The following is a 23,745-nucleotide window of genomic DNA, read 5'->3' on the forward strand; positions in this document are numbered from 1 at the left end:
AGCTTCTCACGTTGAGATGCTGCCGTGCCGCTTTGCGATGAAACCCCTTCACTCCGAGGATCCATGAATCAAAATGGAGAACACCGACACGAGAGACACTCGTGAGGGGTGGGGGAGGGTGGCGGGGGAGGGAGGGGGGCAAAGGCTCTTGGTGGGGGAATACATTCACACTGCACGTAAGTATGTTATCGGCGGCGCACATCTCTTCAGGTATTAATTTCTGCCGTATCTGCGGCGTGCGTGCGTGCGGCGGCGGCGGCGTGCGGGGGAGGGGCGGGGGGGGACGTACGGCCGTGCGATAAAGAGGCCGGGGCCAGATTACAGCGCAGAATTACACAAATGAGAAAAGATGAAAAGCCCAAGGAGATAATTAGTCCTGCAGAGGAGCCAACTTGGGCTCGCTTCTCTTTTTTTTGAGGGGGGGGGCTTTTGTCCTGGGATTCAGAGGCGCACACACAGTTGATGCAATGCATCGATGCTGATGATCCTTCAGCCCCTTCTCTAAAAACTTTAACCATCGTCTACTCATTAAGAGCAATAATACTCGGCCCTCAGAACCCGTCGGTGTCTCTGTACTGATGTTCTGCGTCGCTGTGTTCTTCTTCTCTTCCCCTCGATGCGGTTTGACCTTCTTTCCTGTCACCTTCCATCGATCCCGCCGACGCCGCTTTTTGCTTTATTCCTCAAATGCGACAAGAAAACCAGCCGGATGCCGATGAGTTAAAAGTGAATTATAATAATGACAGAAGCTTTTCCACCCGATCTCAGTACCCGTCCCCGGTTTGCTAACAGCACCTTTCCTGCAGGTACATGCGACTTCCACACAGGAGCAATCATCCTGCACACGACCCAGCGGCTTCAACGGTGTTTTTCTCAATCGACCGACTGTGCCTTCTCTGTTGGAAGAACATTTCTCTTTTCACCGTGCAAATCCCTCTGTAACGTTCTGCGGGAATGATCGGAATACTAAATGGAAGCCATTAATTCCAGCTCTTAAAGGGGGAATAATAACGGTGGCCGTACATGTCATCCTCTCCTCATCCTGATCTCTTCATCGACGTCTTTGGGGTTTTCTCTGCACTCGCTGAACACGTCGCCGCTGTCGCCGATAACATCCGATTTTTTGGTAATAGCCTGTAGACGGTAATCAAGATGAGATCTCTCAGTGCCCGACGGAGGCCAGACATTGAGGGATTTTCTCAGGAACATGATATTTAATATGCATGAGGTGGAAAGGGAGGCAGGAAATGAAGCAGAGATATTTATGTGCGTGCCGGTTAACCACAGAGTGTCTTTGTCTTTAGCGCCTGTTTGTGTCTTTCTGCTCGCCCGCTGACCAGGTGACTTTTCTCCTCTTGGTTTCTCTTCTTCTCCCCATGCAGACAAGTCTCAAAGTTTCGTTTTCTTTGACGACGGTAAGCTAATTGGATGAAAAATGTCGGCAGCGGCCGCCACCAGGCTGCAATCAGTGGCGTGCTTCTGTACCAATCATCCCCCCCCCCCATCAGCGTGCTGCTTGTGTTGCCCCCCCCCCTCACACTCGGGACTGGGTCAATCCATCGAGCCATCAAACGATTACCGACGCCGCGTCACACATACGATGCATCTCCGCCCGGCGACGTCAGCGCTTCTCCCCCGTCGAATGGAGTGGCGGCGTAGGGGAGGCCGGCGCCGTGCAGGGAGACCCGCCCCTGGCGTGTTCTGGAGATTTATATGATTTGAAAAGTGCTCGTTGTGCACGCAGCGGTTTCACTTTGATATTATTTCCATGTAGGCCGCTGGTTTATTTCCCTTTTAATGAAAAGTGTTCTTTGTGCGAGTGCGTAGAGGATTAGAACTGACGCGCTTTCTAAATAACCAGGTTCCCCTCATTGACCCAGTCCTAGTGCCCCCCCCCATTGCCCTGTGACATCACACGTGTGCTGCATGGGCTCCTCGTATACAGTAAGTGTTTCATCTGCCGTACGGATCCTTTCTGTATTTTAATCACCTTCTTCAAAGTGCCCTCCACAATGCGCGCTTTGAAGCAAAGCAATCACTTCCCTTTGTGCGTACCTGTGTGTGTGTGTGTGTGTGTGTGTGTGTGTGTTTGTGCGTGCGTTCCCTGGCGGGTCCACCAATGGTTTGCGATCGCGGTTCATCTTCAAGGCCCCGAATGAGATTCGTTTGCTTTATTTAAGTCACCTCGGGGCCAAATGTAAGACGTCCCCTTTCACGCGGCGCAGAGGAAACCGCGAATGTGTTTTTTTTCTCCCCGTTGGATGTCGAACCGGCGCGTCAGCCCGAATGAAACCTCAACGCCGCTGTTTGTTACATGACGGTCTCAAAGCGCATCGATTCATTCGTCTCTCTTGTTTGTGACGGACTGGATTATCCCCGCATGATTTGCAGAAATTGCAATCGGTTCCCCCCCCCCCCCCCCCATTCCGACCGAAACGTGTGAATAATGCAGCTAAAAGAATTCAGGACAGATCAAAGGGGCCAATCCAGCCTCGCCTTCCTCCGATGTTCTCATCACTTTCCATTGAAGTTTGTCACATTCGATATGCAGCGTGTGAGCATTTGTGATTTCCCTTTTTCTTTTACCCCTCTGTGTGTGTGTGTGTGTGTGTGTGTGTGTGTGCGGTGTTTGCGTTCCAAAAGCTGACGAAACGGTGCAGAAATCTCCATGTATCTTGACGAGTACCGAATGTGCGCGTCTTAATTAGTCTCCCACCTGATGGCATCGGCAACGCGCGCCTCATCTCCACTTAACATCCGAGGCGGGTTTCGCCCCCCTCGCCTGCTGATGTAAGATGTCCCACGCGGGGTTTGCACAGGAGATTGGGGTGCCGGAGGTTGAAGTGAAGACTCAATCAGTTCTGCTCGGCAGCCGGCGTGCCGGAGGAGGTGGGAATGACCTCTCATCAGGAGATGCTGAGTGTTTATAGTCCTCCACTCTGGTACCGGGATGCAGGATGCACCAGCAGAAGAAGTGAAATCCTTCAGTACACACACTTTAATTATGGAGATATTTTAGTGAGTTAAACTATTGAACTAAACGCTTTTCACACGTGATAGGAACATATGCAATTAAAAAAAAGCAGACAAGTGGCACAAAAGAAACGTGGTTGTGAGCCGAAGGCGTTAACATCTCCACGATGGAGCGGCCGTGTTGGTTTTTGACCATCTTCGCTTCCTTCCTACGACTGTCTCCTTCCTCTCCGTCTTCTTTCCCCCCTCTGCTGATCCTTGAATCTTTCTTTTGTCTGATTGCGTCTCTCCGCTCCTCTCTTACCTGACGTCAGTGGGAAATTGGGTGTTTTTTATATTCTTGCATGGCTGTCAGGCTTACTGCTCTTAATTGAACCGCATCCCGTCTCCTCTACTTCTGTGTCCCCTCCCTCCCTGCCGTCTCCCTCCCGCTCTGCTTTTCATCGCCTTTTCCTTCTTGTGTGTCACGTTCCTTGTTTTTTTATGATTTTGTTTTTCCCCCTTTGCTCCGGTTTCTGTTTGCAGTTCTTCCTCTCTGCATGTCTCCTCCCCCTTGTTCTCTCTTCCCGTCTCTCTCCTTTTTATTTTTCTCCCTCGTTCCTTCTTCTCCTCCCGCCTCTCTCACCATCGTGCTTTCTCTCTCTCTCTCCTCTCTCTGATTCTCCCTTCCTCACTTCTTGAGCACTGTGATACTGTTGTCATGGCGACGCCCATCATTTTCTGGCATGGATGAAGGATACTTTATTGATGAGACGGCGTGGCAGAGAGAGAAAGGGAGAGTGATGGAGGGAAGGACAGACAGAAAAGAAAGGGGGACGCCACCGGGGGGGGGGGGGGGGAATTACAGTCATATGGAAATGATCGTCAACATTTCCACCCTGTAATTCTTACAACGTTCCGAGCTGGTGCGCGGCGAAATCTCACGGAGGGGTTTTGGGATAGAATAACCCCCCAAAACACAATTATTCAATTGGGAGCGGAGATTCCTCCTAATAGGAAGCAGCGAGCTGGTGCCGTCTCCGTCCCTGGGGGGCCGCGTCTCACGCTTTCTGCTGCGTAAACACGGCAGCGTAATGAAACGTGTTCGCTTTCATCCGAGAACACGGGCGACGGTGCTTCCCGGTGTGAGACGGACGTTGTCGTGGTCTGTGTGGTGTTAGCAGGCGACGGGCTTCGCCTGGACACACAGACACACACAGACACACACACACACACAGATAAGGCTGCTGACGTGAACATTTTAGGAGACAGGTCTCATTTTAAAATCGTCCCAGGTGTATAAATGTCTCAAAGTGGACTTGAGGTCCATCTCAGCGTGCCTGTGTTTGACCTGTGACCTTTGCCCTCCAGTCCACCTGCTGTCAGAGACCATCCAGGGGGTCACCGCCACCGCCACCGGGATCCAGTACCAGCAGTCCTGGCTCTGCATCCTGTAAGTCGTAGTGTGCTTGTGTGTTCGTTGGAACAATTAGTCCATTTTTCATCGACAGACTCTTTCATCAACAATTGTGTTAATTGGTTGTTGATTTTTTTAAATTTAATTATCAGATATGAACGCGTTGTAGCCTCTCAAAGAACTGGTAAGGATTTGATTATGGGTAATTGGTTTAATTTGACAGCTACAAAGTGTTAATGTGATACAACAGCTATGTTGTATTATTGATATTATTATTGTTATTTGTATGCAATAAACTTTAGTCCAGTTTTCTTGAACTGGAGGAATTTGTGTGTGAGTGCGTCTGGGAGGCAGGGAGGGATGGAGTGAGGGATGGAGGGATGGATGGATGGAGGGAGAAAGGGATGGATGGATGGGGGGAGGGATGGATGGAGGGAGGGATGGAGGGAGGGATGGATGGAGGGAGGGAGGCAGGGATGGAGGGATGGAGGGATGGAGTGAGGGATGGATGGAGGGATGGATGGAGGGAGGGAGGGAGGGAGGGAGGGAGAGAGGGAGGGATGGATGGATGGATGGAGGGATGGATGGAGGGAGGGAGGGGTGGAGGGAGGGATGGAGGGAGGGAGAGATGGATGGAGGGATGGATGGAGGGAGGGAGTGATGGATGGAGGGAGGGATGGAGGGAGAGATGGATGGAGGGAGGGGTGGAGGGAGGGAGAGATGGATGGATGGAGGGAGGGATGGAGGGAGGGATGGAGGGATGGATGGAGGGAGGGAGGGATGGAGGGAGGGATGGAGGGAGGGATGGAGGGATGGAGTGAGGGATGGATGGAGGGAGGGATGGATGGATAGGAGGAGGGATGGAGGGATGGATGGAGGAAGGGAGAGAGGGATGGATGGATGGGGGGAGGGATGGATGGATGGATGGAGGGAGGGAGGGATGGATGGAGGGAGGTATGGATGGATGGGGGAGGGGTGGAGGGAGGGAGGGATGGAGGGAGGTATGGAGGGGTGGATGGATGGGGGGAGGGATGGATGGAGGGGGGAGTGAGGGAGGGATGGATGGAGGGAGGGATGGGGGGAGTGAGGGAGGGAGGGATGGATGGAGGGATGGGGGGAGGCAGGGATGGAGTGAGGGATGGATGGAGGGAGGGAGGGATGGGTGGAGTGAGGGATGGATGGATGGGTGGAGGGAGGGAGGGATGGATGGATGGGGGGAGGGATGGATGGAGGGAGGGAGGGAGGGATGGATGGAGGGAGGGATGGATGGAGGGAGAGATGATGGAGGGAGGGGTGGGGGGAGAGATGGCTGGAGGGAGGGGTGGGGGGAGAGATGGATGGAGGGAGGGGTGGAGGGAGGGAGAGATGGATGGCGGGAGGGAGGGAGGGAGAGGTTAATACATGGAGGTGAAGGGTGCTGCTGGTGAGGTGAGGCGCTGACGCTCATAACTCCTCCTCCTCGTGTCTCTCCGCTCCAGCTGCAACGTGAAGTATCTCCAGAGGCGCCACGTGTGCATCTCCCGCCTGGAGAGGCCACAGAACTGGGGGGAGAACTGCTGCGAGGTCCGCTACGTCATCCTGATCCTGGCCCCGCTCAAAATGGTAACTGCCCCCCCTGCACCCTCCGAGGGGGGAAAAAAAACCCACATATGTGGGATTTATTTGTTCAGTAATCGCTGGCAATGTGCTCCCAATCTTTCCCTCGTATTTGCTTTGAAGTCCAACTCAGCATGTGAACAATGTGAGCGTCCCGCTGCCATCGCACAACTAATTGATCCTTTGCATTTCCTCCGCTCTGCTTTCAGCTACTTTGGGGGGTGGGGGGGGGGGACGTATAATTAGTTCGGCAGTTTTTGATTTCAGCCCGAAGTGGCCGGATTGGTTTGAACAGATTTTAAGTCGCCGTGCATTCAAAGCCCCGATGTGCCTCTCGCTGAAAGAGGCCAATAATTACAGAATGTTAAGATAAAGTAAAATGAAAACTAAGAAGAAAACCCAAACTGCCTTCTGATTACATGCAACATTAATTACTTAAAAACGAATTAGTCATAATTGCCCAATTTTTACATTCCAATTGACTAAAATAGCTGAAGTGCGGCTGATATCGCTGCCAGGCAGCCAAACGCCTGTTGAACTGAATTCAATCCGAAGCTCTCACGGCGTGCGCTGTGAGCACAAGTGTCCCGTTGGCTGAACCTTCGTGCCTCACGAACCCTTCTGCTCCTCAAAACATGAACTCCTTCCACTCCCCATCGAGCCACTCAACCCTCCCGCCCTCCTCCGCCTCGTCCCGCGCCCACAGACGCACGGATTGTCGGACTCTCTCCTGATGCAAGCCTCCAATCCGCAGACCCGCTGACTGCCGGAGATGAAGGGCAACTTCTTCACGTGGGGGTCGTCCCTCGCACGCCCTCGCACGCCCTCGCACGCCCTCGCACGCCGGCTCTGGCAATCAGCGGCGCTGCGTCGTGTTTGTTTCTTCGGTTTCTCCTTTTTTCCCATGATTCTTTGTGGCTCTTTCCCCAATGTGCACCCCCCTCCCTCCAGTCCTGCAAGCCGCCTTCACAACCACAGAGACGTTAATCTACGAGATCTTTGATGATAATGATAGCAGGAATTCCTTTGGTTTCCATGTTTGTCAAAAAATGCTCTGTTTCTAATTTAGCACTAAACACAAACCTGAAAGCGCGTCTTTGTTCTGGTGCCCTGAAATAAACTCCTTCTGCTCGTCGGACCAGCTGAGCGTTACTCACTTCTACTCCCCCAAATCACCCAATTCCCCAATTCCCCCCAGGGGTAATCAAAACTAGTGACCTTGAAACCAGTAGGACGAATCCTACGGAACACCCGGACGTTTCCTTTAGTGCCTCCAGCAGGTGCAATTTCTCCCAATTCATCAGTGTCTTGGGCTGATTCAACGGAAGGACTGTCCAGGTTCTCCTGGTTAATCCAATCCGTGAGGGTCCGATCCCGGTGGAGGGATTGCGTATCCTGTCTGACCTGGGAGCGACTCCGGCCATCGTACTCCGATAAGCCCTTGATGATGCTGAAGCACACATTCTTACAGAAGCTGTCTCCTAAACCGATGCTCTGACTAAAGGTCCATCGCTCTGAAGAAGAGCCTTTAGATTATTCCAGATCCTTCCTCTCAGCTCTGGTTCAAATTCAGTTACCAATGTGAAAAAGCTTAAAGGCTTAAATTGTTCTGTTTGCTGCAGCTGCCGCTGTACGCGTTGAGCCCGGCTATGTTGGTATCAACACCACCTGGCTTACGAGGCTTCGCTGGCACCACGTCTCCCGGCCCCCCAGGACATTATTACCATCACTCTCTGACTTGTGACAGATGTGGGATTACGGACAAAAGCCCCCCAAAACACCCAGCTCCCAACCTGCCACCTCTGAGGGAGTAATGTTCACATTACTCCTTCACAGCCAGAGCAGATTTCGATCTTCGTTGTGCATTAGAGTTGTATTTTGATCTGAAAGGATCTCTTTATTCTGTTAATGCCCCCCCGCCCCCGATCCATCTCCCTCTCCCACAGAAAAGCACCAAGACGGCCATGGAGCTGGGCAGGACGTTCGCCACCCTCTTCTCCGACATCTCCTTCAGGCAGAAGCTGCTGGAGACCAAGACGCAGGTGGAGTTCAAGGAGGCGCTGGTGTTCCAGATGCACCAGCTGAGGGCGACCAACCAGCCGCCCACGGTTCTGGGGAAGGAGGAGACCGACCCCCGCAGTCACAAGCCCCTCAAGGTGGGCGGCGCCGTCTGTGTGTTTGCGCGCCGCAAGCCTATTGTACAAATCTCTGTTTTAGGCTTTTAGTGCGTCAAGAGGATACAACGTGTCCCGTCCGCGTGTCCCCAGGTAGACGTGTCCCCAGGTAGACGTGTCCGCAGGTAGATGTGTCCGCAGGTTGACATGTCCCCAGGTAGACGTGTCCCCAGGTCGACGTGTCCGCAGGTAGACGTGTCCCCAGGTAGACGCGTGCCCAGGTAGAAGCGTCCCCAGGTATACGTGTCTCCAGGTAGATGTTTCCACAGGTAGGCGTGTCCCCAGGTAGACGTGTCCCCAGGTAGGCGTGTCCCCAGGTAGGCGTGTCCCCAGGTAGACTTGTCCCCAGGTAGACTTGTCCGCAGGTAGACGTGTCCCCAGATAGATGTGTCCCCAGGTAGGCGTGTCCCCAGGTAGACTTGTCCGCAGGTAGACGTGTCCCCAGATAGACGTGTCCCCAGGTAGACGTGCTGGACGCTCTTCATCGCAGGTGAGCACAGGTTCCTTGTTAGAAGGACTTCAGTCGCGAACGAACACTTGCCCTCTCAGCCCAACGTCGACCCCCCACGGTGAAAACTGTGGCCGCCAAAGGGCCGGTGACATGGCTGTTGGCCGAGTTGAGCTTTAGAACTACTGATCAAAGCTCCCCGACCCCCTCGCTCGGCTGCCTTGACTCCTCCATCTTTTCTCTCCCCCCTAATCCATCAGCATCAACTCCTGCCAGACCTCCTCAATGGGCAAATGACCTCACACCTCTCACCGTCCTGTCAGAGGTGCCCCCCCCCCCCCCCCCCCGTAGCTACACGTGCACACACACACGCACACACACGCACACACACACACTCAGCGTTGTTAGATGGATTTGAATAACTGGCTTAGTCGGACTGAAATCTGATTATCCGTTTCATGTAAACACCTTTGTCCGACTATGTGCGGTGCGACTACGATCCGACTAACACCCCTGGATAACTCGATCCGGTTAATAGTTCGACTATTGCGGCATGTGACGGTGAATCGGATGAGGAACTGGACTTTGCGTCTTTGCGCATGCTTGAGATCCCGACGGCGTCTTCTCTCCGTTATCAAATCAGCCAATAGCGCCATTCGCATTCGCTGTACTCATATTAACATCATGCACAAATAGTAGAGGGACGTAGCTTCACCTCGCTCTCCGCTCGGCATCTTTCTCCTAATGTTGTTGTTGTTGTTGGTTGTTGGTAGTGGTGAAGCGGTCAAGCGGAAATGGATGTAATGTAATGTAATGCAAACAGCGCCACCTATCGTACCGGATATGACGTGCTTTCCGCCAATGATTCGATTTATTCACTGCCATGTATATTGGGATAATAGCACCTCCCCCTGAAAGACAACACAGTCCCACTAAGCAAAGACTCCAATTATACCATCATGTAAACACACTGACACACATACACGCACACACACACACACACACACACACACACACCCTAGTCACTCGTTCCCGTCAATTTCGTGATTCAAAAATAAAATGAAACGTAGAGCAATTAGTCAATTTGCTTAATCAGCTCGGTCAGAACTACGCAGTCACTCCTCAGCATCTGGACGCTGGTCTCCGTGGAGACGCACTCATTGAATCGGGCGTCTCTCCCCCCCTCGACGTCTCTAAAAATGCACCAAAGCTTCAATCCCTCTCCGTCCTTACGTGATCGTTCCCTGTATCTTTATTAAATGTACATGGAAGCGGGGCCCTCGGATTGCGGCTTTTTTTCAGGACCATCTCATTAAATTTGATTCAAATCAGCTTTCAGAAAGCCCCCCCTGTGAAATCACCGGTGTCTTAGCTGAACCACCAAGTGGGTCATTTCTAATCCAGCTGTGTCGCGGCGCACAGCAGAGTTTATGAGCTGGACGCAGCTTCGGGCGAACTGTGCTCTTGCAGTTTTTGGAGGTCACCGTAATAAATAAAGCGAAATGCCCGAGAGCGAAATGTAAGCTTAATAAAAGAACTTGTGATTCCCTCAGTGGATCAGTCAAAGCAAACCATGCGGTCTCCAATTACCGATTTTATTTATTCCCTCAATTAGTGTGTGTGTCGGTTTTCCACTCGTTAGCATGAACAGTTATTATTGTTTCAGGTCTTTTATTTCATTTACAGCTATTGGGAGTTAAAATGTTTGTTCTATCGACCAGAGATATAATATCAAGTCTCAGCTTCTCGCTGTTTATTTCACTTGCTAAACAACAACAAACGTGTTAAAGAAACTTTGCCAGTAGTAGTTAGTAGTAGTACAAACGACTTCTTTAAGAGGAATAGAAAAGCCCCAGAGGGCTGCAGGTGCCCCCCCCCAGCAGGGGGCGCCGTCCCCTCCGGTCTAACCTCCTCCCTCCTCTCCGCAGTGCAAAGACTTCCTGAAGGCCGGCCGCGGGATCTACGAGGACTTTCGCCGCCGGCTGCCGTTCTACCCGTCCGACTTCACGGATGGTAGGCCGCGCTTAGCGCTGAAAGTGAATCATCTCCCTTATTAAGCCCCCCCCCGGGGGGGGGCGAGGGGGGCGCCGCCTGCTCCCCGTCCGTCTGTCACCCTTTGCCTCGGACACATCTGTGCTCCATCTGTGTCACATTGTGGTTTGTCTCACTCGCTGCTCCCATATGTCCCCCCGTCCCGTCCCCCCGCGTCCCGTCCCCCCGTCCCCCCCCCTCGGTGTTTCATTGACTCATGGCGTCGTTCTCTTGCCCTGAATGTGTGAAAGTGTTTCTGCTCCACCTTTTGAGAATCGGGTATTTTCCAAAGGAGGCGAGTAAACAAGCGCGCGTGAGTGTTTGTTTTTTCGCCTGTTTATTTAGTTTTTAATTGATTTGGAGGCTTAATTAAACCACATCAATTAACTCGGCCGCCCTTGATGGTTCGGAAAGACATTTCATTCTGTCTCACAGTTTTCTCCTGAGATTAGAGCCCAAATAAAGTGTTTGATTCCGAAAGCGAGCGATCCGTCTCTGTGATAAACGGCGTCGGCCGCTCTCCCAACATGGCGGTTGGCGCGGAGGACGAAGCGAACGGCGACTGTGTTCGTGGTTGTGGAGTGTCACGTGTTTGTGTCTCTCTCCCCCCCCCCCTCAGGTATCGTCGGCAGTAACAAAACGCTGCTGAAGTACATGACCACGGCCATCTTCCTCTACATCGCCATCCTCCTCCCCGCCATCGCGTTCGGCTCCCTCAACGACGAGAGCACGCGCGGCGAGATAGGTGCGTGCGCAGCACTCCACCTGCTTTTTCAATTTCAGATACGAGCTTTTAGTCACTAAGTTACTTCATCTGTTAATAATTGATAATCTGTGTTTAAATTAAGTATTAAAACAAGACAATAAGTTATATTTAGTTATTTAATATCTTTAGATTATTTTATTCTGTTTACAATAATTACAAATGATCAACTTCCCGCCCGCCAGACGAGCCGCGGCGCCCGCTGATTTAGTCCACGTCCGGACTTCCTGTGTGTGTGTGTGTGTGTGTGTGTGTCCTCTCTGTCCAGATGTCCGGAAGACAATCATCGGCCAGAGCATCGGCGGGGTCATCTACTCGCTGTTCGCCGGCTCTCCCCTCGTCATCCCTCTGACCACCGCGCCCCTCGCCATCTTCATCAGCGGTAGGCCCTCGCCCTCGGCCGCCGGCGGCGAACCCCGATGGCGAGATGTGGTTTTAATAGCGGAGCGGTGGAGTTGGCGCTCTTTGAAGTGAACGGGTCAGAGTCGTGCTGAGCGCCTCTCGGGGGGGATTTAAAGGCTTGTTTTGCTGTGACTCGTCTGCGCACAAATGTGCTCGAGATTACAACGAAATCGTTGTGTTTTTAACAAATCCATTGTAACTCCTTTTGTCCTCCTCATGTTTCAATCAAATGTTTCTTTCCTCGTCAATCTCCTGTTCTTACCGCACGTGTATTTTCAGGGTAAAGCCGTTTTTATTGAGCTGCTGTGTTTTTTATTCTAACGTCATCGATCGGGCAGTGCGTCGCTTGTTTCTGCGTCACGTTCCGTTTCTCTGTTCCCTTTGGATGCTTCTTCTCGTTGACCCGTCTCTGGACTCCGCAGTGATTCGAGGGATCTGCGACGACTACAACCTGGACTTCCCGGCCTTCTACGCCTGCATCGGCCTGTGGAACTGCCTCTTCCTCATCCTCGCTGGCATCTTCAACGTCAGCCTGCTCATGAAGCTCTTCAAGAGGTGACGAACATTGCGTGTGACATTCAGGGTCTTTCCTTCTGCTCCCCTTTTCACACCAAACCAACCACATATAGTGTAAATATAGTTTATTGTGTGCTTTATTCCCTTGGATTATATCTCACAAACACAAGGGAGGGACTTAGACGATGGACTGATTAGAATTGGCTGGTGAAACGTCGCTCTAACCTCAAAAAAATGCTATTTATCACACAAATGTCCATAAAATCCGGAGGTGAAGACATTTTGATCAGGCGTTGAAATAAATGAGATAAAAGAAACTGTTTGTCGAAGGGATTGAAACCGCGAGGCGCTTATTCTATGTCATTTATTTATAGCTATTGTTGAATTGTTTAAATGAATGTACTTTTATTCACGTCGTGTTACGGTTTAATTCGGTTTGATTAATCTAAAGTCACATTTCCTGAAATCACACACAAGAAAATAGCAAAACGAATGTTTCATATTGATCAGCAGTTTATAGGTTAACTTATTCCAAACCTACTTTCAACTCTTTACATAGTTTTTGTAGACACCATTTATTACATTTTAAACACAGTTGTACAAATTATAAGAACAGTTCCTTCATTTTTCTCACACTTGTTCTTCAGATATTGTATAAAACGCGTGTTTTATCGCCGCAGTGACGTTTCCTGTGTTCCTCCAGGTCGACCGAGGAGGTCATCGCGCTCTTCATCTCCATCGCGTTCGTGGTGGACGCAGTGAAAGGAACTTTCAAAAGTGAGGAAACCCGTCGGTCCTCGTCGCTGACCGATCACGAGCCTCAAAGATCCCGACCGGTCGACTCACACAAACCTGGGCTCACTAGTTGCTATGGCCGTCCTCCAACCACGACCTTTGACCTGATCAGTCTGTTTAATTAAAAACTGCTGTTCAGAGGAAACGTTTTTTAAATTCTTATTGAAGAACTGACTGTATTGTTGAGAATGATTGATTGTATTTCCAGATAGTTAATTCCCGTGAAGAGAAGATGAAACATTTAATGAATAAACTCCTCATTAGTTCCTCCAGTGGGTCAGCAGCCGGCTGAGGGAGACTCTGTTTACTAAATGAAACGCACCTCATCTTAGCATACCATAAATATTTTACACAAATGAATTCCCCCCCCAAAAAAACGAGACGACGAGGGCAGAATGTCATTTATTTCCGGCGCCCGTTTCTCCGCAGATTGCCGGCTGCAGTCGTTCAATTTTCAGAAACCATTTGTAAAATACGCTGCGAGCTGGCACGCCATCACCATAACATTAACCCGCGGCGCTTTGTTGACACTTTGCATCCAAAATGTTTAGCGGCGGCGGCGGCGGCCTTCGGTGAACGCGTCTCCTCTCCTGCGCCGCTTGCCTCCTCACTTCCCGCCGCTGTGATGGAGAGGCGGCGGCGGCGGCGGCTGGGAAGGGGGTTTCTGCTCGCGTGGCGTTCTCACAGACCAGGCTCCGATGAGGCCGCGCTTTCGTACCGTCGGTAAATAACAAAGGTCCTTCAAGTCCAAAGAGACTTTGAGAAAAACAACGAGTCTTACAGAGATGTATTTGTATATCGAGGCTTGGATTCTGGTTTCTGCACACCGCCCGTCCCCGCTTACCCTCTGGTGTGGTGTCACGCCTCCACGCCGGTCTCTGCCCGTTGGGATTCATCACCAAGCTCATTTCTCTGACGCACGCCGCCGCCGTGTTTCTGTTCCTCCTCCGCACACGTTCCCCGGCTTGACTCCCCACATGTGACCTCAGTCTTCTACAGGTACTACCAAGCGCCGACGCTGGCCAACGCCAGCGCGGGCGCCTTCCCCGCCCCCGCCGCCGCCGCCGCCGCTGCCGCCGCAGACCTGCTTAGGGGAAACGGGAGCGAGGCGGCGGCCGCGTTCGCCGCCAGCGCCCTCCCCGGCTCCGTCATCCAGTGCACGCGAGAGAGGCCCGTCCTCTGCCTGCTGCTGATGCTCGGCACCCTGTGGATGGGCTACACCCTCTACCAGTTCAAGAGGAGGTACGTGCTTCTCGAGTCCTCAAAGTTCCGTCTTTTCCAGACGGGCTCTTAACGAACCTCCCGCTCCCGTCCAAGCGCCTGTCCCGGCCGGTGATTTAATAAGCATCAATATTCCTCCTCTGATTGCCCCCCCGCTAATCGAATCTACCCTCAAAGCTGGATTCAATTGTGTAAGCAACAGGCGGGCCGGGGTACTTAGGCAGTGTCACGATTGCAGCCATTGTCCTTGTCCCGTCCACGGTAATTGTATTCTGTTCTATTCCTCTCTCTCTCCCCCCTCTCTCCCCCCTCTCTCCCCCCCCCCCCTCTCAGTCCGTTCCTGCATGCCAAAGTGAGGGAGGTGCTGTCGGACTGCGCCCTGCCCATCTCGGTGCTCCTCTTCTCCTTCATCGGCTCCTACGTCTTCAGCGACATCGAGCGTTAGTATCACGTGGTGCTTCTCCACGTTTCAGCGTCTCTTCATGTGGGAAACGAATCTCACCGTCGGGTTAATTACTAACGAGTATCACGGTTTGTGGGATTCAGCTGGTTTTGCTGCCACGTGAAGAAGAAAGTGTTACATTTGACCATCGGGGACTATTTCTTTGACCTTGAAGGAAGAAGCGATGAGCTCTCGTACTCCACCGCGACAGTTCATGCCATTTTAAAACATTAGCAAAGCCGCAATTGTCAACTTATAACTGAATAAACGAAACGGACCTTTCGTCCTCCGCCGCGACGCCTCTGCGTTCCTCTGATCATCAGCGCTGTTTCTGGGCCGCTAACGAGGACAAACATGAAGAGAACTTCTGCATGTGTGCATTCATTCCAACTTTCATGAAGTGGGTTTGTTGCAAAAACACGCCTGTGGTTCAGTGTCTGAAGGTGTTACTGTAACCCACTTTAAAGAAAGCACAGACCCTTTGATTAGAAAAGAGGGAAGATATTCGTACAGAGCTGCTTGAGGTTGAGCCGTCTTTTAGTCTTTTAGTCCCAGCGCGCCGCTGTATTCGCACTTCGGGGACTCGGACTGGAGTCCAAACCCGCCGAGGGGCTCAAAGTCGGAGCTTGTTTACTGCGCGGGCCGACGGGGGAACCGCCGGGCCTCCGCGCTGCCTCTACAGTCTGCTTTTTATGTTCCTTAATCAAGAACACGTGGGATCCCCTCGCTTTTCACCCTCTACTGTCTCGCGTCATGTCGAGTCTCCATTCGCGGGTTGCCACGGCGGCGGCCGTTCTCCAGGGGTCGGGCCGGGAAACGGAGACGAGCGCCAAAGCCCTCAAGTCAATTCAAATTTAAGTGACCGGCCAATTTTCTGTTCCTTCACCTCCGGAGACAATAAGTCATAAGATAATAGGCCCATTATTGTATTGTTATTACTTCTTAAATTTAACCAACCGCACTTAATTCAGCAGCGTTTGAGCGGCCGAATGAGATCCTCCATATTTGGAGAAAAGCTCCACGAGGAAGCGGTTCTTCTCTTCTTCTTCTCTTTTTAAAATGGACGTCGATGACTTTGCTCAAGTGGAGAAGTGATCAGGCGGCTCCTGGACTACAGTCACCCAACGAGTCTCACTGGGGAATTAAGCTCATGGACTGCAGCTAAAGATTATATTAACCGTCGGAGACCCTCACAGACCCACGTCGGTCATGGGTGAGCAAACCCTCGTGCTCAATAGGACCCCGTTATTTGGCGAGTCCTTAGTTTGACGTACAATGACCCGCTGGTTCCTCGAGGATGTGGTCATTGTGGAGGTGTCATTTCATACGTGCTAAATGGTCTCGTTACGTTTCTGATCTCATCACACATGAATAAAATTAGGCAGCATTTCCCCTTTTCCATAAAATTGACTGAGACTGTTTAGGACCCGAGTGTGCAGAAATACAAAGCAAATACAGCATTTTAGAATAGACGGAAATAACACATTCATTCATTCTGCATTGCATTATAATAAAGTGGGCATGTTTGTGGAGGGCAGACCCTCGGGTCCCAAAGAAACTATTTATATTCAAATATCATAATATTAAGCGAAGGGTCCAGGGACCCCTTTGAAAACGACAATGCCCCCTGAATTTACCTTTGCAGCATTGTTTGGCCCCGTGGGTGACGTGCTGGAGGCCTCAGCTGGTTTTGTTTCTCTCTCTTCTTCTGCGGACAGTTCCGGTCTTTAAAGTCCACGACCGGCCCGTCTTCAAGGTGGCTCCGTTCGGGCGGCTGTCGGCCATGAACGTCGTCAGCGCCATGGGCCTCGGCTTCCTCCTGGCGCTCCTCATCTTCATCGACCAGAACATTGTGGTCTCGCTGACCAACGCGCCGGAGAACAGGTACCCAAAGACGCTCGTCCAGCGGGAATCGGGGACGGTGTAAGCGGGAGGGATTCCGGCGCGTTGACCTCCCTGAAAAAGCCACCAAGGCCCTTCGGGTTCTGCTGGGTCCGGATCTTTGCCGGTCTGTTAGGGAGGGAAAGTGAGCTGAGCCAGAAACTTGACATCTGAGTCAAACTGTCACAGTCAGGGAGCTTTGAAGGAGCCTCAGAGCCGAAGCGCCACGCCGAGCTTTTTACCCCGTCTGCATCGCAGAGACGACTTATGAAAGCCTCCGCCGTCAACGGGCCCAACAGGGACAATCATCCCGTATCATCCGCATGTGTTGGGTGGAAGTTAATTGGATCTAAATGTCTTTTCCAAACGAGGACTGGAAGGCAAGAAGAAGGCTGCTGAACCCAAAGAAAAGTTTGAGTCTCCATCCGCTCAAAACTGACATTGTTTTAATCCACACAACTATAACTTCCTATAAATATATACATATTTATTTATATATATATATTTAAACAACAGTCCGTCTTCCATGGACACTCACTAACAATAGAAATGAGACGTTTCTATTTCGGTTTCCTCTTTGATTCTTTCATCTTCAGCGTTCTTTTGTTTGCTCTTTTTGTGTCTGAAAATGAATCATTCTGACTGTTTTTTATCGGTCACCATGGAAACGAACACGGTTGAACCGCGTGCGTTCATTGATGACCCAACTAGTTACTTACCCGGAGTGACGTACGCCGTTTTGGGTTCAATGTCACGCTCAAGGGCGCATCGGAGGGACACATGGCCACGCTTCTTCTTCTTCATCATCATCATCATCATCGTTTCTGAGGACACTCGAGCCGCAGAGAGTGAGATTCGCGGCTGGTCTGAGACGGTACCGAACCGCCGCCGCAAGAGACGCGCCGGCGCCTTCGCGCCGCATTAACCTTTACTTTGAACGAGTAACGTACAGACGGGTTCACCCGGGTCGCGTTAAAGGGCGCCGCTGACCCTCCGGAGAGCGCCGCCCTTTTGTGTGTGACCGCGTGCGCGCCGTGATGAACTGGCGCTTGTGCTTGTCTCCCCCCCCCCCAGGCTGCTGAAGGGCACGGCGTACCACTGGGACCTCATGCTCTCGGGGCTCATCAACATACTGATGTCGGTGATGGGGTTGCCCTGGATGCACGCCGCCTTCCCGCACTCCACCCTCCACGTGCGCCAGCTGGCCTTCGTGGAGCAGCGCGTGGAGGGGGGGCACCTCTACGAGACGTGAGTCCCCCCGCCCTTTCGCCGCCGCCGCTAATCAGGCGCCCCGAACAAAGGTCGTCCTCCCCCGCAGGTGGCGCCTGGTGATTTGGTGTTGCAGGATGCGGCTCTTCTTCTCCTGATTGCATGGTTGCCGCGTAACTAAGCCGGTTCTCTCCGGGTGGAAGAGGAGGCGGAGCTTTCAGGGGACGATTACAACGTCACGGTTAGCGCATGTGTTCTGATAACGAGGGCGTGGCGGGCAATCGTCCGTAAGAGCAGGAGATCTAATTACAGGTATTGATCGTAGAAGAATGTACAATTTGGTCTCTGGGCGTATGACCCGGAATTTATATTCGGAATTTGCTGGATCTCCGGGAACATTCGAGAGTGGCAAAACATTTCAAAAGTAAGTCCGCTGACTTGTGTGGCACGTTTCAAGGGCAACTTGCTCTAACATGATAATGAATAAAGCAGGATTCATACAATAACTGCTTAAAGTAAGAGTTGCTTATGTACAGAAACTACTAAAGAAACTCTGCATTAAAAAAAAGGATCCAACTGTAAAAAAACAGCGCAGTCAAACCTTCTTCCTGTTTCAAACAGGAAAGTCCCTTCAGAGAGAATTTCAACAAATAAATATTTCTGAAGAAAATCACTTCCCTCAGCCTTAAAAAGAGTACAAACTAAATGAAGACGACACAGAGGCAAAGTTGTATCTGCGTTCTAAAGGTGTCCACGTTGTGTCTGCAGGTCCCACATGGACAGATGTCCCTCCGTTCAGGAGACGCGGCCTCAAAGCGTTTTGCGCGGCACATTTTCCTTCCTAGATTGTTTTAATTTGAATATTCTTCAGAAGCTTGAAGAGTTATAGGTCAAAAAAATAAGAGGGTTTAGGAAACAAATCGTTTTCTCTTCTATCGCTCTAATTATCCTGCGACCTCACCGCATTATCTCCTGGCCCCTCTGTGGGTCTCGGCCCCCAGGTTGGGAACCACTTATGTTTATCTTTTGCAGCTTGTCAGGACGGACGTTTCCATCTCACTCAATAGAAGACATCCAACCAGGGAAGATCTACTTTTACATGTTGTCATCAATAACACCGTCCGTCTATTTATTGGGGGGTTACACAATAAGCTGCGCTTTGTCCACAATAAGAATGATACATTTCCTTCACCCTCTTAAGAAATTTGGTCCTGCAGAACTGAGAATGTCCCAAATAAAAAATGTGCGAGAACCCTGATAAGAAAACCCTGCAATAGAAATGTTGTCTGTTGTCTATTGTACGAAACCATTGTGTGCTCGTTCATGTGTGTGTGTGTGTGTGTGTGCGTGCGTCCTGGCGTGCGTCTCCTCAGCATCGTCCAGGTGAAGGAGACCCGGCTGACGTCTCTGACCGCCAACATCTTCATCGGCGTGTCGGTGCTGCTGCTTCCTCTGCCGCTGCAGTGGATCCCCAAACCCGTCCTGTACGGCCTCTTCCTCTACATCGCCCTCACCTCCATCGACGGGAACCAGATGTGCGACCGCATGGCCCTCCTCCTCAAGGAGCAGGTGAGAAAGTGTGTGTGTGTGTGTGTGACCATATGTCCACTGCTCTGCAGATCAAACGTTTGACTCGGTGCCGACGCCACTCCAATTATATTTGCACATTTGAAGTTTTGTGTTAATTTTAATCCACTGTGGATTCCGGGTGGGAAGGTTGTGGTGAGTTAAGACGGATGAGCCAGCTGATGATGATCCTTTATATATATATATATATATATTTATATATACGTATGAACTACTTCTGCTGCTGAACCTTCTTACCGTGATCAATCCGATGGATTGAAATATAAAAGAGGAATTCTCCTTTGTGAGCTTTAACCACTAAACTCGACCCCCCCCCCCCCCCCAAACACTGGCGCCTCCAAATGGCAGCGAGAGGCAACTGTCAAAAGAGAAAGCGTTGCCTTGGCAGAGACGCGTGGGACTGATTGATCAACTCGGCTCCTTACAAAGGTTCGTTTCTGACACCAGATCAGTCGCAGGAGATGAGTTTCTTTTTCTCGGTGTATTTTTACATGAAAGTCTCATCGAGTGCCGGTTTTAAAATAATACCAGCAGCTCGTCTCCTGCCCCCCCCCCCTCGCGCTACAAATAGAGCCTGTGAGACAACATCCCCCGAAAGCTCAAAGCCGTCCACGATGCGAAGAGGTGGGCCGTCCACGTCCCTCCGTCCTCCCTGTGAGGAGAAAGGCCCGCCGGGTGGCTCTTGTGTTTTTAATCGGCCCCTGATCCTCTCGCCCCCCCCTGCAGACGTCTTACCCGCCCACCCACTACATCCGCAAAGTGCCCCAGAGGAAGATCCACTTCTTCACCTTCCTGCAGATGACGCAGCTGCTGATCCTCTGCACGTTCGGCATGTACCCGATACCGTACATGAAGATGATCTTCCCTCTGCTCATGGTCATGCTCATTCCCATCAGGTACGACCGACCGCCGCCTCCTCCCACAGGCGCATATGTTCCTGCTCTCGGGAACGAGGCCTTCAACCGTAGTTTTCATTGTAATGTCGTACAATTACACGTTTTTGTTACAACAACGAGGTTTAGCGCGTTGTTTCAGCCGGATGGAAACGCGTGCTGCGGGTCGGCTGCTCGGCGCTGCACTATGAACGCAGAATAATTTACTACACCTTTGCAGTCCCCGTGTGGCGCATGAATCCATTTAAATACACTGACACGCAGACGTTCGGTGCAAATAGCAGATAATACAGCAGCAGTGATGTCACGCGGCGATCAAAGTGACACCACGTGATGTCATGAATAGAATCAGCGTCATTTTTAGAAACACACGAGAAAACCAATCAGGAAAAAAAAGCTAAAAGACTTGTTACTTCCCTGTAATCTTTTAGCTCCTTTTCTTAAATGTGGCCTTGAGACCTGGTGACTCCGCCCCTCGCGCCACCATCAGCTGGTCCGGTAGCGACGTGGCGGCGCGCAGCAGTCCAGTGTAACCTTGTATCTTGTGTGGGCTTCTGTTTTCCTCCCCGTTGCCTGACGTCGACTCTGTCTGCTCTGTGTTCAGGAACAACGTGCTCCCTCACATCATTGAGGCCAAATACTTGGACATAATGGACGCCCAACACATGTAGCTACAGATGGAGACGCGCTCTGGATCTGCAAAAAGACGTCTGGAATTTAAATGAAGAGAGGAGGGGCGAAAAAAAAGAGAAATATTTTTCAATGCAAAACCGTACGGAAGCAAAAAAAGGGGGATCAACTGACTGTGTTGCTTTTTGTATCTGATGAGAACTTTCTTGCAGGTGAAGAGATGGAAACGTGAGAGCTGTGCGTAAACGTGGACAGGCTGCACCTTCTCCCGAAAAACTACCCAGGAGCGTCCAGAACTCCTGGTTTCACCTCCATGACCCCCCCCCCCACACACACACACCTTTACGTTTTATTGTAGCATCTTACCGTGTCCCTGCTGTGTTGAGCTAAAGATAAGTGCTTCAGGTGTGTCTCTTCTCTTTGACACTTTGCACTCACGTCGCGTTTTACTTCATTTCCCTGTGCTGAGTACCACGGGAATTACCTGCTAGGAATCCTGCGTTCAAGCCGCCGCGACGTCACCTGTACCTTTTTTTGTAACTGTGTCATCGTGCGGTGTCGAAACCTTTACATTCCTTCGCCTTTTAGCTGTGACGCCCCTTTTCTGTGAAGGACACGTGCATATTTAGTCCCAAAGTCATTCCAAGGGTCAGCGTCCGTGAAGAAGAGGAGTGTTTGTGTGTGTGTGTGTGTGTGTGTGTGTGTGTGTGTGCGTCACAGGCTCATCACTAACCTGTCTTTCATCCAGCTTCCTGCCGGCTCTTTTTAAGGTGAAATTTAAGCTCTCAGCCGAAATAATGTAAAAGACATTCCACAGGTGCGTATGTACTTATTTAGAACGACAGCACAAACCAAAACATATAGTGAAATCTGTATCAAATTATGAATATATTAGAGTATATTATGGAACTATACAAAATATTCTAGGTTAAATATAATATTTATTTATGATGACGCCAGTTTTATCTCTTTGTGCTAAATGAGCTGTGATCCTCCTTCACGTTCCACGGTTACTGATTCCTGTATTCTGAGCGTCTCGTCTCACATCAACCTTCCTTCCAGCTTCATGTCAACGTCCAACACCTTCTGGTGCATTGCTCGTAAAGACGAAAGTCAGGTAAACGTAACGAAAAAACAAAAATACATTAAAAATATATATATCTGTGAGCTTTGGATTCAACAAAATTCCTTTATTTTTTTGTGAACATGTGTTCAGCGATGAGTTTTAGAATAATCTGGTCTTGTTTTCTATTTAGATGTTATGATTAGATAAATGCTTGCAAACGTCGTCATGTAATAATCCACAAATCCGGAGGGATTATCTTGTTATCTAACACAAAAAGACAAAAAAAGTAACGTTTCCAAGCGAGCGCTGGTTTTGCTTGCAGCATGACTCGTCTGGGTTTTTGATACAATGTGACGCCGTTGGACGCGTTTGCTACACAAACCGCACACAGAAAAAGTAGCCGCTCACACAGTAACTCCACAAACCGAATGCAACGCTCGATATTCAGCAATACTGTGTATAAAAACTCCACTGGAGAGATCCGGGTGTCCCCAGCGACGGCCAAGACGGGCCTGCTGCAATTTGTAAGACACAATCTTGTCCGTCCATCCTCACGGTACGAAACAAACACACACGGAAAGAAAAAATACGCTCTGTGCCGATTCAATTACTGCACAATAAAAATTAAAAGACGTGTTCTCGCCAGCGCGGCGTCCGACCCGCTTCACCCAAACGGCGGCTTCCCTCGTGCGGCTCTGTTCGTCTTAACAGATGTGAGGAAGATGTCCAATTTTGAGCAGATGTCTCCCGCCGAGATAGCGAGGCATGAAAGGAGAGCTCGGCGGCGTTTGCGTAATCCCTGGATTGAGGCTTGCCGGTGGAGGGAGGAGCGAGATGGTGAAGGTGTGAGGTGATATGTAGTTTTCCACGCGCAGTTTAGTTCTGATCGGGTATCCGTTGTGATCCACGGCGAGGTGGTTCCTCGAGATCTTCTCTGTGCTGATGGTCGTCGGAGTAGCTGCAAACTTCTCTCAGAGGATTTAACATTGGATTCAGAGTGAAAGACATGAGACTCCGTTTGTGGAACCTTGCCCCCCCCCCCTCGTATTTGGATTTGTTTGAAAATTGCGTACTGTGGTGTTTCTTTATTCTTTCCTTGTCCTGATTTCATATAGCCTACTTTTTCTAATCATGAATGTAAGGTGTGGATTTTTATATAGCATAATAATTTAGGTGTTGAACAGAATCTGTAATTTTTGTCAAAAAGATCAGCTATATTTGTAAGCTGTAATATGTAAAAATGAGAAAAAAATAGTTATAAAACAGAATGTGTTGATTTATTATAGTATATATATATACTGTACACTGAAAAAGAGAGACTATCTCAAGCTGTTTGCCAAATAAAAAGTAGTAGTGATGTAAATGTGTGTCTTTGTGTTGACTACAACAAACATATTAAAAAGGCCTAATTAATTACACAATTCTTTGTTTGGCTTTCACATTGAATGAGAATGTATGTTTTACGTAAGTATTGTTTTAGTTCCCCGTGAACACAGGATGAACTGTATAGAGGTCAAAAACTATTTATTCTACCACTAAACACACACAATTGACAAAGGTGTGACAAAGTGAATCCAACAGCTCTCCCCCAAAGCTGAAATGACGACGGCCCCCTTTGTTGTGCACAAGAAAACTATCGGAATCCAGCTGGCAGGTTTACTGCGACGACGCCACAGAGCGGACGAGTCCTCTGGAGGACAGAACCCTGCATTTCCCATCCTG

At 50.4% G+C, this 23,745-nt stretch overlaps 1 protein-coding gene across 3 annotated transcripts in view; it reads left to right on the forward strand.

The window, feature by feature from the left end:
• slc4a11 (solute carrier family 4 member 11) overlaps window positions 1-23,386 on the forward strand; it is a 50,665-nt gene extending 27,279 nt beyond the window's left edge. For 2 of the 3 annotated variants that reach the window (XM_040198780.2, XM_078089318.1), the window contains exons 6-20: window positions 4,324-4,405; window positions 5,848-5,971; window positions 7,912-8,121; window positions 10,516-10,600; window positions 11,238-11,363; window positions 11,650-11,763; window positions 12,206-12,338; window positions 13,003-13,076; window positions 14,084-14,336; window positions 14,649-14,755; window positions 16,476-16,641; window positions 17,713-17,886; window positions 19,221-19,416; window positions 20,161-20,330; window positions 20,932-23,386. In XM_040198780.2, the coding sequence (XP_040054714.2) occupies window positions 4,324-4,405; window positions 5,848-5,971; window positions 7,912-8,121; window positions 10,516-10,600; window positions 11,238-11,363; window positions 11,650-11,763; window positions 12,206-12,338; window positions 13,003-13,076; window positions 14,084-14,336; window positions 14,649-14,755; window positions 16,476-16,641; window positions 17,713-17,886; window positions 19,221-19,416; window positions 20,161-20,330; window positions 20,932-20,998 (2,081 nt within the window). In that variant the 3' untranslated portion in view covers window positions 20,999-23,386. Of the gene's footprint in view, window positions 1-1,382; window positions 1,416-4,323; window positions 4,406-5,847; window positions 5,972-7,911; window positions 8,122-10,515; window positions 10,601-11,237; window positions 11,364-11,649; window positions 11,764-12,205; window positions 12,339-13,002; window positions 13,077-14,083; window positions 14,337-14,648; window positions 14,756-16,475; window positions 16,642-17,712; window positions 17,887-19,220; window positions 19,417-20,160; window positions 20,331-20,931 lie in introns of all 3 variants that reach the window. The other variant, XM_078089317.1, reaches the window with a different exon arrangement.
• Window positions 23,387-23,745: the final 359 nt, after the last annotated feature.

The sequence above is a fragment of the Gasterosteus aculeatus genome, chromosome 15, assembly GCF_964276395.1.
Source record: "Gasterosteus aculeatus chromosome 15, fGasAcu3.hap1.1, whole genome shotgun sequence".
Classification (NCBI taxonomy): domain Eukaryota; kingdom Metazoa; phylum Chordata; class Actinopteri; order Perciformes; family Gasterosteidae; genus Gasterosteus; species Gasterosteus aculeatus.